Here is a 12131-nt window from a genome sequence, read left to right on the forward strand (position 1 = left end):
TATATGTATATGTATGTATGTATTTATGTATGCATGTACATATGGGGACTATACTTTAAATTGTTTGATTTAAACGATTTGATTTAACATTTACATAAGTATGTATGTATTTAGGTAAAGGGTTCCTTAAGGTTGTAGAAGGCAAAGAGAGACGATTTACAGCCTAACAACTAGCATCACATAGAAAATAATTTATGTATTAACAATACTGCTTTCACACATGCATTCCAATTAAGATAAAACAAAAAATTACAAACGAAAAAGTTAAAAACATACAAAGTATATATGTATTGACATCAATTTATATATACGTATATATTTTGGAATCAACTTTGTATGTATGTATGTGTGTACGTATGTATGTACGTCTTACTATAACATAACTATTCACTACAGTTTCTATTTTGTTTTAAAATACTATTTTTTTAAATTTGAAATAATAACCCTATTAACAGTTATACATGCATATTTATGCTTGTATGAAATTTAATATTAAGGAAAAGGCAGAGGTGATTGAATCCGCTGAGAGTTAATCCTTCTTCTTTCAAAACATATCGATTTATGTTGTTGAACTTTTTACTTTTAAACATGAATTATGTTTGCACGTATATACATATATGTATGTACATGTATGTTTGTAAGATATTTATCCGCATTGTGCATACATACATACATGTATATACGTATGTACTTTTGTATTCATTTATTACGGCACTATGTTCATGTATATGCATTTGCAAACACGTGGCTTTTTTCTCGAAATATTATTTTTCATTCTTTTATTTGTAATATTTTTTATTCTTGTATTTTTAATATTTTTTATTCTTTTATTTTTAATATTTTTTATTCTTTTATTTTTAATATTTTGTATTCTTTTATATTTAATTTTTCTTGCTAAGCTATCGTTGTACTCCATTACATTAAATAGTATTAATTTAAATTAAAATAAATGAATTTTTATATTGTAAATATTTTCGTAGCTAATTTGAATTAAAATTAACAAAAACAAAAATAAAACCAAAACGTATGTGTATATATTTGTATATCAAAAAAATTGTTTTAAAATATAAATTCCTAAATAAAAAATGATGTACATAATAAAATAATAATATAGCGCATACAACGCTGACACGCGTATGTCACATTTCTTCGCCGAATTGTGATGCCTCTTACAGTTTTATGCCGTCTCCTAACCCTACTTCTTCTTTGAGTTGAGACATGGTTTTTGCTCAGTTTTGAAAAGTTGGGAACTAACCTCAAAACTTCGGGTCAACAGTGCACATCCCTAAGTTTAACGCACAAAACAATTAAATTTTATTCTACTCAAAAACTAACTCAAATTTTGTTTAGCTAAAATTAGCAATAATAAAATAATCAATCGTCAGACTCCAAAATCAAATAGAATTTTCTACATTTAAAATTTTTGAAATATGTATCTTTTTCGGTGCAATTAATATAAATACGATTGGAACTCTTTTACTGAAGCCGGATTTGAGGTTATCAAAACTTGCAATAGTCGGTTAAAAAACAAAAATCTATACGGTATTAATATTATATAGGCAAACTCAAGTTTCGAAAGCTCATTTTTTTATGTAGTTTACCATTGTCTACTCAATTTTTAGGTTATATTAAATTGTTTGCTTATTGTTTTTCTTCTTCTTCTTCTACTTTTACTTCACTTTTGCCTTAGATCATACTGCCAAACATTCGCTTGCCCCTTGTCAATACCAAACTGACCACCATGACGGTGAGTAGAAAGAACACCAGACTCAAAAAAGTTGTTATATAGCGACATCTTTGGCGGAATTTCTTTTCCTTTTCCATTTTGATGCGTAATTGCTCAGCACGCGGCAGGTCCAAAGTAAAATCGGACTCAGGACGTGATGATGGCTGTAAAGAAAGAAGTTAGTGGGTGATTTGTAAGAATTTGGCATATTGAAGAAGTGGATTTTAAAAAATAATCTTTAAAAAGGGTGAGAAAGAAACATTGTACATATATATATATATTGTAGTTATGTATCATAATTTGGCATTTTCTACATTTAATATTTAAATTATTAATCGACAAGATTAATTCAATCAGCTTCCGTGTGTACCAAAAATGTTCCTTTTGTAGTATTTAAAAAACGATAATAACTGGTGCGTCTTGATGTTGTTCCACAAATGGAGGGACCTACAGTTTCAAGCCGACTCCGAACTCAGATATTTTTGAGGAGCTTTTTCATGGCAGAAACACGCTCGGAGTTTTCCATTGCCTGCCGAGGGCCGACAGTTATTAGAAAAAGCTATTTCTATCATTTACGGCGATTCGAACCTACGCACTCCCGAATGGTATTGCATTTACATTATTATAGTAGACGGCGGTTTTTTGAGCTAAGGCTATGGTTTGCCGCCGGGGTAGTTCACATTTTTGGAACACGGTTTACGACACTTCTTTGCCTCGCTTCCGTGTCACCTCGTGATACCGACACCCGTCCGCTGTATTATGTCGAAATGCCGATCGTTTCGCCGAGCGTCCCCTATGACGGTAGCTAGGGTTTGCTTTTAAAACTGCGACTTCTTTAGCAATAGCGGCGAGCTGGCGCTTGAAGTGAGAAAACCTTTGCGTAACTGCAGAATGTGATTCGATCGCTCACATCTGTGCTGCATCACTAACATAATCTTACTCACTTTATCGACAAGTGATGCTGCTATAATGCTACCTTTTCAAGTGGTTCTATGAATATTGAAATTACAGAGCGTATATTAGAACGAAGGCGGATCAGCTAGACAGATTTAAGCAAGATTTGATGGGCCTATGTTTCCTAACTCTAGATCTTGAAGTAACGAATCTGTTCTAAATCAGAAAACTGCGTGATCAGATAATCTTTGAGAGACTTATACATGTCGTTGCCTGGCGGATTGAGAATGATATTACTAGAATGTGTGAAATCGTTGCATTTCATAGCCGCCACAAATGTCTGCTATTTTGTCTTGCCGTTTGTACTCCTGCAGTAATGAATTGAGACTCTACCTGTGCCATCCATAATTCTGGCTGGGCGCGCCAAAACGGTTTTGAGATTAACTAAAACTTAGGCAAGCTCTGCTAAGTCTCTTATGGGCAGCATAGTTCTTATCTATGTTGGAGGTTGGGGAAGTTGTTCTGTCGGTGAGACTTTAGCGGCTCCTTTTGCATCCGTTTGATATACTTATACAAATATTTAAATCAATTCAAGGATGATAGATTATCGAAGCTAAATTGTGAGAGTATCTTTGGCCATTGAGATATACCAGTGAACTGTAGGGCTGGCCTACTTGCAAGAGAAGGTACCTGCATGACAAACATAAGTAGTTTTATGGGAATACTTCTCACAACTTGTAAGCTTCTTGTTATGGACGCACTAATCAATTCTGTAAATCAAAGATGGATTAGTGCCTGTGAAATTGTTAGGCAAACATGGTCAGGGCTAAATTTACGTCTATCCGAGAATATTATAAAATTGAGTACACTTCAAATTAGGACCTTAGTAGGAGCTCTCTCAGGACATTGTCTCATAGGATATCACGCATCGCTGTCCATATGCGGCTGTCTAACCTAACTTCGGCCGACACGTCATCCGGGACTCGGCAGTAGAATTCTGCTCAAACACATTCAGATATGACAAGACAAGATGCGAAGCTCCCTCATTTTATGGGAAAGCGCGCCCAGGTTGAGTTGGCAACGAAGCAACATCAGTGATGACTGCGTTCATTTTTTTCATATATCATCAACACAAGCTTAGTATTTTCCTAAACAAACTGGGTTGCCAACGTCAGAGGCCAAGGTAAGATTGCAATGAAGAGTAACGTTTGTGATATCCCATAGTGTAATTTTGTATCATTTTTATACTATAATTTTCTAATCAGGGTTACGATAGAGCATAGAGCCTGAAATTGTTTGGAAGACATTCGGAAATGAAATATTCAATTTGTTTCATTAAAAAAGAAGTTAGTTTCAATTAAAATTTACAAAATTAAACCACCCATTATTCTACATATAAGAAACTACCACTTTTGCCCCTTTTGAACGCAGTTCTTCATTTGATTGAGTAAACTAAATTTCTGTAGCAGTGGATTTTTTTGTCGAACGTGTATTAACGCAGGCCAAATTTTGTTTGCATATATAGGATGGGCCATGTAAAATTTGATTTTTGAATCGGCTATAAAAAAAAAACTAATCAATATTTTTTCAAACTTTGTTTTTATTTTGAAGATTGAACATTGTCATTTATGAATGAAAAATAATATCGTTCAAATGACTGCCACGACTGGCTTTACAGTAGGCCATTCGATCAACCCAATTTTTAAGCACATTTTCGATTGTTCGGGCTCCAATTTCATGAATGACAACTTCGACTTCGTGTTTTAAAGTATTAATCGGCTCTGGATGGTTCGCATAGCATTTGCCCTTAACGGCTCCCCACAAAAAATAAGCCAACGGGCTTAAATCACAGCTCCGAGGCGGCCAATTGATATCGGAATTTCGGCTGATTATTCGGTTTTCAAAAACGGTAGCCAAAAGTTCGAGTGTAACTTTGGCAGTGTGGCGAGTTGCACGGTTCTGTTGAAACCAAATGTCGTCCATGTCATCCTCTTCAATTTTTGTAAACAACTCGTTGAGCATGTCACGGTAACGCTCGCCATTTACTGTAACCGAGGCTCCTCGCTCATTTTCGACAAAAAATGGCCCGATGATGCCGCCAGACCAAAAACCGCTTCTCTACAGTAACGTGTGGATTTTCTGAGCCCCAAAGCCGACAATTTTGCTTATTGACGTAGCCACCGATGTGAAAATCAGAAAAGAAGAAGAAGACTCACCACTTGGGAAATAGGTTTTCAATATTTCCCAATTTTGTTCAAGCGTATAGCGTCCTATTTCGTAAATGTCAAACCTTTAAGTAAATTATGAATACATTTGACTCATTTGGTTCAAAAGCAAACGCTATATGGCCCACCCTGTATTACATTTTGGTCATACATACAAGTATTAGTATGTATATAGTACATTTAGTACATGCCGTTTTTTGGTATTTTCTGCAAGTTATAAATCTAATACTGTAAAAAAAGCAGTATTATTGGTATGAAACCAGTTTTCAGATTATCCAATGAATGTCATTTAATGGGCTGCTCCCTTTGATCATAAGGTAACATATTAGCTGCTACTAACTAACATATGTCTGTATATATGTGTCTACTAATAAATATTCGCAAACTGGGACGAGACGCTCTTGCGTTTGCCCATTTACATATTTACATATGGATATGTATGTGCGTACATGTGTGTATGTAAATGTGGGCTTGGAAGCACACTGATTGACAGAGTTTGACTAAGGCTAACTGTGATGCGCGTGCGTATTGAGCTGAGCAATTTTGTGCCGCTTGATGGCCATTAGCGCTGACATTTCGCAATTTTAACGCTGCTGCAATAAAACTAAGTAGATGTATTAGCATGAATGAGCAACAAATTTGTATATTTAACCTTAGTAACAGTTACGTACATACATATGTACATATCTTTGGAAGTTTGCTAAAAAATCGGTATTTTTTCTAGCATAGCTGCAGTCCAAGCTCAGCGTAAGTTACTGAAGAACAAAATATTTCCATAGGATACAATGATTTCATACTGTAAAAGTTGAAGCTACTATAATCAAATCGGTTACTACAATATATCAGGGAATCATGGGGAAGCTCCATGACGTTATTAAGCAGCTTTAAAATTATAGAGTGCCGCATCTACATACATATTTCAACTTATTTGGACGGATCCATAGTTATATGTCGCTTCCGAATATACCTATGTATGTACGAGTATGTATGCGTATATGTTTCCGCATAGTTCTTAAGTGGGGCATAGGACTTCAAAATATTAGATAGTTCTTTATGAGGAGGTTTTTCATTTAAGAAAATGGCCGACCGATCTTAGAACCACTTTTTTGATCGAATCATGCTCTTAGTATCGGCATCTCAAACTCAAATATACGCAGCAACTGCAGTCGCCAATCTGTACTTATCGCTTCTTTGCTGAAAGTGTCTTAATCCAAAAACAATTTTTTTTAAGATAAGTATGCCGAAATTACCACAAAGCTTTTCTTTTACACTTTGTAAAAGATTCACGACAATATCTTTATATAAATGGTATCTCGTTAGATGAAAATATAGCTTTACTTTTATTTAACGAGGTATAGTAAAGTGAACATTTTTGAAGCAGTTTTTCTCGGTCTTTTGGATTGGAAGATTTGAGACGAGTTTCTCATCCATATAAGTTTTATTATACACTTAGTTAAATAACTATTGCACTATGACTTGTTCAAAAATTTTGACAATTTTTTTTTATTAATTTTTTTATGAAAATATAATTCCATACAAATCCAAGCCGCGAATATATTGCAAATTAAAAAAAAAAAAAACAAATTTCCATAAAAAATTTACACTTTTTAATTCGAATTTTTAGGAAATTTTTCGTGTATGCAGAATTATAGCTGATGGAATTCTAGTGTAATAAAGTGCAATTTTCAAATGTTTCAAAAATCGGGTTGTTTTCTGACTATTTGTATTTTGCTGGCTGTCTTGAGCATTTTCTCAATACGCGGAAAATAAATGCTTGATATTTCTTTTATATGGAAGAAACGCCAACATGGTTTGCAAAAAAAATCAAAAAATAAAAAAAAATGCGATTTTTGAGTCACTTAAAACTTGCACTTTATTTCATCAAAATTCAATGGGCTATAAAACTGCGTATTGTAAATTTCTCTAAAAATTCTAATTAAAAATTTTGTATTGTCATGAGAATTTGTGAATTTTTTCTAAATTTGCGCAAAGTTTAAAATTTGGATTCACATGGTTTTTGTAGGAGATTTTCATAAAAAAAGATTCAATTTAAATAAAACTAATAAATTGCCAAAACTTGTCAATAGGTCCTTGTGCTATAGATTTTAGTGCAGTGTACAGTCCATTTTGGATACTTTTCAACTGATACCAATCTCATTACATCAGCATGCTTAAAACAAAAAAAAAATAATAATATGGGTTCGTAATTAAATAGTTTAACAAATGAAAGTAAGCAGTAGAAAATGCAATATAATAAATTATTTAAAAAAAAATTACATTTGGTTACCTTTTAAACTACTGAAGTCTAGTTCCTTTTAGACTGAATCGCAGTTCAAGTTTTCTCTGCAGGGAAGGTGTTAATAACATAACAACTATTTATATTAGCAAAAATTGAATAACAACAAACATTGACAAAAGTTCAACAGCCGTTATTGTGGTCACTGTGGCTACTTAGCTTATATATAGAAATTAAAAGCGATTAGTATTCGTTCAACGACAGCACAACTACAATAACAAAGAAGTCATTTAAACCTATACATACACACATACACATATACATATGTATACAAATGAATGACAAGTACAAAACAGCCAACATTTTGTCCGATAACATCACAAAACAACCTCTATTATTGACCTTCGATGGATGTGCGAAAATATATGCATATGTATGTATGTATGTATGTATGAATGCATGGAGTACGGAATGGCTACTGTGCGCAAGCGCACACTCTCGACCGCATGCCCACAATTCTCACTGCTTGGATTCGTAAATATGCGCATACGTACATGCATTCATTCATACATACATATGCACATACAAACAAATATACTCGAAGAAGTATTATTTTTGTGAATAATCGTGCGTGGTAATTCATTGTTATTAATGTTTGTCGGTAGCAAAATTCATTTAAAAATGTTGTAAGTGGTGTTAAGAGGCGTACAAGTCAAGCGATAATCGTGGCTAGTCGCACTTTAGTAATAAAAAACAGAAAAAAAAAATGAAAGGCGAAAATTTCTATATCCGCTGATAGCCAAATCATTGTTACATAATCACACACGCATGCTGACATTGGAATTTGTATAAGCAAATTTGTTTTCTTTTTAATTGAGAAAAAAAGGGGAAAAATAAAATTGCTCATAAAATGAAGTTCACACTGCCAATGATTAACTATTTAATACCAATTTATTTGATTTTCATTGCCTTTTCTTTTATTACATACTCGTATGCCTCTCGTCTCTCTATGAGTAGTGCCTACGTACCCAATACACATGCATACATACATATGTAGTTGCTTGGTAGAAATTCCGGCACGTCATTAACACAAAATTCCAGTAGCTGTTGGCAATTGTCGATGACGCCATCAGTCGCTGATTTTTCGTATGCAAAAAGCGCACTCGTATGTATGTATGTATGTACAAATGTACGCTTATTTATTTTTGTAGTTGAGCTATTGGGTTTTGCGCTGACTTCTCAGATGAGACATTATTTTGGACAAATTTTATTTTGTTTTTATCTATTTTTAGCAACATATTTTGTTGTTGTATAGAAGTTATGAGAGGCATAGAAGTACATAGATATCAGTATGCGACGATGGCATTGCCCTTCGCCTAATTAACCAAAAAAAAAAAACAATAAAAAGATGCCAAATAAAAAAAAATTTTTAATTTTAAGAATTTATTAAAAGTTCCAGGTAAGTAAATAATGAAGGTGGAATTCCATGAGTACATGCAAAGCTTCCGTTTGTGCTTACGAACAAACATATGTAGACGGATACCAGCAACTCGTTTATTAGCAATTTCATTTTGGTTGGCTTCCTGCTACCGAAATCGTTATACGAAAGTAGCAAATCATTTAGCTGGTGCCGTATAAGAGAAGACGTGAGTAGGTAGATAAGTACATACATATGTTAACATATTTTAATTTATAGTATTACTTCACAATTATTTGCAGCGATTAAACAAATGGGGTTTTAAACAACCATCCATGCACAAATACATGCTTACAAATATATGTATGTACATAGGTATGCACATATTTTTACAAATCCCATGAAGGTCAAAAGTAGAGGTTGTTTTGTGTATTATCGGTCAACTTTTTGGCTGGCATTTACATGCTTTGTCATAGCGTAATTATATTTATTTTAAATTAAAATTGCAGTCTGTTAGATATTAAATTAAAGTCATATTTCAATAATTTTGTTTTGTTACCCATGAACCGTTTTATTTTTACCTTAAATAAACCTGCAGTAAAAAGATAAAATTTCTACTTCATGAATGAAGATTTGGAGAAGGAAATTGTACTAGTTCGAAAGTGATAGGAATTGTACCAGTTGCAAAGAGCCCAATTTGAGATGTATGTAACTACTATTCTCGTTCTTCTCAATTTTATTATGACTGTAGACCAAAGACTAATCAAATGCAAGCAACGGAGTTGTTGTCTGTGAACGTGCAACATTTAAAGGGAATTCGCAAATTTGAAGCAACACAATTTTTGCTTTGTATGAATGCGGTCTAATGAAATTTGCTTAACCCCTTCAGACCTGAATTATTGTTAATGGAAAATAAAATTATTTTTTTACTAATTATTAGTAAGAAGGACATCATAAAAACAAATGTGTAAAAAATCATACAAGTGTTGTCAACAAAGTAAAATAAAAATATTATAAGGCTTTAAACATTATGTGCATAATTCTGCACATGAGGTCCGAAGGAGTTAATATTTCATTTCATTTATTTATATAAGTAGTACAGAATAAGACTTAGGTTTAATAGTACTCCAAAATTATTATATGCATTTAAAATGACACTGCAACCTTTATAGGCCATGCGAAAGTAGGGATCATGCAGCTCGACTCATCCTACCCTTCAATCCTATCTGCAGAAGCTGTCAAGCGGAAGGAGTAAAGGAAAGTTTTTCCACTACTTATGTGAATGTCCAGGGCTAGCTGGGGCACGACTCCGCTCCTTTGGTAAGCCTTTCTTGCAGCAAATTAATGAGATCTCAGACATCGACATAAATAATTAGATATTTATTATATAATAAATGGATTTGACTTAGAACAACAGAAAAAAACATCATTACACGAGGACGGTGGTAGTAAAACGGTGCTGGTCACTAATTTCAGTGGAAATACTCAACCACTTCAACAACAACAAAATGATTTTAACATGAACATTTCTTAACCTGAATTTTTACAACTGTTCATAACAAATCCAATATTACTTAACAATAATAATAAAATACGGATAGTGGGAAAAGAAAAAGTAGATTACGAAAAAAAAAAGTTATTAATACAGAGAAAAACTGAATGCCTTAATTCCATGCAATCAAAGACTATCAGAAGAAAGAAAACAGGGAGTTTTACCAGTTTTTGAGGTATAACCGTACTCACAGTGGAGAATCTTTCTCCATAACTTTGTTATTGCTTTCACATGCTAATTTTTCGTCAAGCAGAGAAATGGTGATCCGAAGACACCTTATTATAAATAATAGGTCCGCCACAATGGGTCCGTTGCAGCAACGAATTTGACTGACAGAAAAATAGATTATGTGTATTTGAGCAAAAAAACTGACAACTGTCTACTTTTGCCATGCGGCAAGTGCGGCGAAAATGACAACTGCTTAAAGAAGAATAATTTTGTATCTCGCTAATTTTTATCGATGTTGTTTTTTATTATATCAAATTAAATGCAGAAAATAAATTACTTGAATAAATTCAAATGCTCCCTTATATTTTAATAAAAACTTTAAAGAGTAGAGAAAAGGCTAGGACTAACCAAATTGTACTGAAAAATGAATGTGTGTCCCGATATCGAAGTTATGGGCGCACCCTCTGTCTATGACTAACATAAATTCTATTGAAATAAATAAATAAATTCTCTCTCGTTTCAATAATATATTTTACAACCAACAAAAACCTGTTTATAAAAAACGAAATATAATATTTGTTTTCACGACAGGAACGTCTGTTTTTTGTTTAAATGTGGCAATACTTTCATTGCGCCACCATGGTACGTTTCACACGTCACGTCAGTCAATTGCGTAGCCGCAACGTATGGGTCCATTGTGATAGCCCTATAAGAATGCTTCTGACATTAAAAATGCACGAAATGAGATGAGATGAGTGTAAATGTGTATGGAGCCAGTCATCTGCTTTGTTGTCTTTTGTGAACTGTAGTTAGTTCATTAACTGGTATAACCCTGATAAATGGTATTACTGGTATAACGCTGACGCAGAAACTAACTAGTTCATTAACTGATATTATGCTGACGCAGAGGCTAACTAGTTCGTTAACTGGTATGATAAAGTGCCCATGTTAAATATACCAGTTGCTAACATAGAAAAAGGCAGAATACGTCCTGCTTTAGCTGCATGGCAAACAAGTACAGGATGCTCCATCTATACTCTATTTGGCACAAGAGAACTACGAATCATTTAGCATAAAAAATGCATCAACTGCGATTTCGTCCATTTAAAACTTTATTTCATATAATACAATTTATTGGGTTAATGACCGCAAACAATATCGAGCGAATTAGCACTATTTTCAGTGACGCACATTTGGGCTTGCATTGCAGATGACTTTTGGCACTTTATAATACCGAAATTTAGTTGGCTATTAAACTGCTTACTCGAACTCGAAAAAACTCAGGCATTTTGATGAACATTTTTAAAATTATTTTTTAATTTCTACTAAGTTTGAAGCTGGAATTTATGTGGTATTAGTTTGGAGAAAAATAAATACATTGTTTTCTCGGTAGATGGCTGTAGTGATTGATATCTTATAAATTATCGATGGAACAATTTAAAGTTTATAGCTCGTGGTCAAGGTGACATTTCACACAAAAAAATTCGTTTGCTGTTTTTGTTTGCTGTATTCAGTTGAGAGTTACAGGGTGTTAACAATGGAGGTCACCAAAGAGAAAATTCAGTACATTTTACAGTTTTTCTTTGATAATTTTAGTTTCGTCGATTTCGTACAGGCATTTTTTGATTTTAAGAAGCACTTCGCACGGGCAGGCAAGGCCATCGTCGAAAATGTTAATAAAATTACAGAATTATTCGAAGTTGACCGACATGTTAGTAGTCGTAGATCGCCCAGGAGCTAAAGATCGACTGTAAAACAGTTGTAAACCATTGCGCAAAAAAAAAATAAAAATAATGGATTTCTTTTTCCCCAAACTAATATTATAAGAGAATTAACTATATCCTGACTAAAATATTATTAAAACTAAATAAGAAACAAATAAATTGTCAAAACTTCTCAATAATAATAATCCC

General features: G+C 33.3%; 1 protein-coding gene across 1 annotated transcript in view; it reads right to left on the reverse strand.

Annotated features, from left to right (window-relative positions):
• Nucleotides 1-934: 934 nt before the first annotated feature.
• The window catches only part of LOC128868855 (uncharacterized), a 218410-nt gene continuing 207213 nt past the window's right edge, over nucleotides 935-12131 (reverse strand). The window contains exon 6 of the mRNA XM_054111401.1: nucleotides 935-1890. Coding sequence (XP_053967376.1) covers nucleotides 1687-1890 — 204 coding nt within the window. The 3' untranslated portion in view covers nucleotides 935-1686. The remainder of the gene's footprint in view (nucleotides 1891-12131) is intronic.

The sequence above is a fragment of the Anastrepha ludens genome, chromosome 6 (genome assembly GCF_028408465.1).
Source record: "Anastrepha ludens isolate Willacy chromosome 6, idAnaLude1.1, whole genome shotgun sequence".
NCBI classification, from domain to species: domain Eukaryota; kingdom Metazoa; phylum Arthropoda; class Insecta; order Diptera; family Tephritidae; genus Anastrepha; species Anastrepha ludens.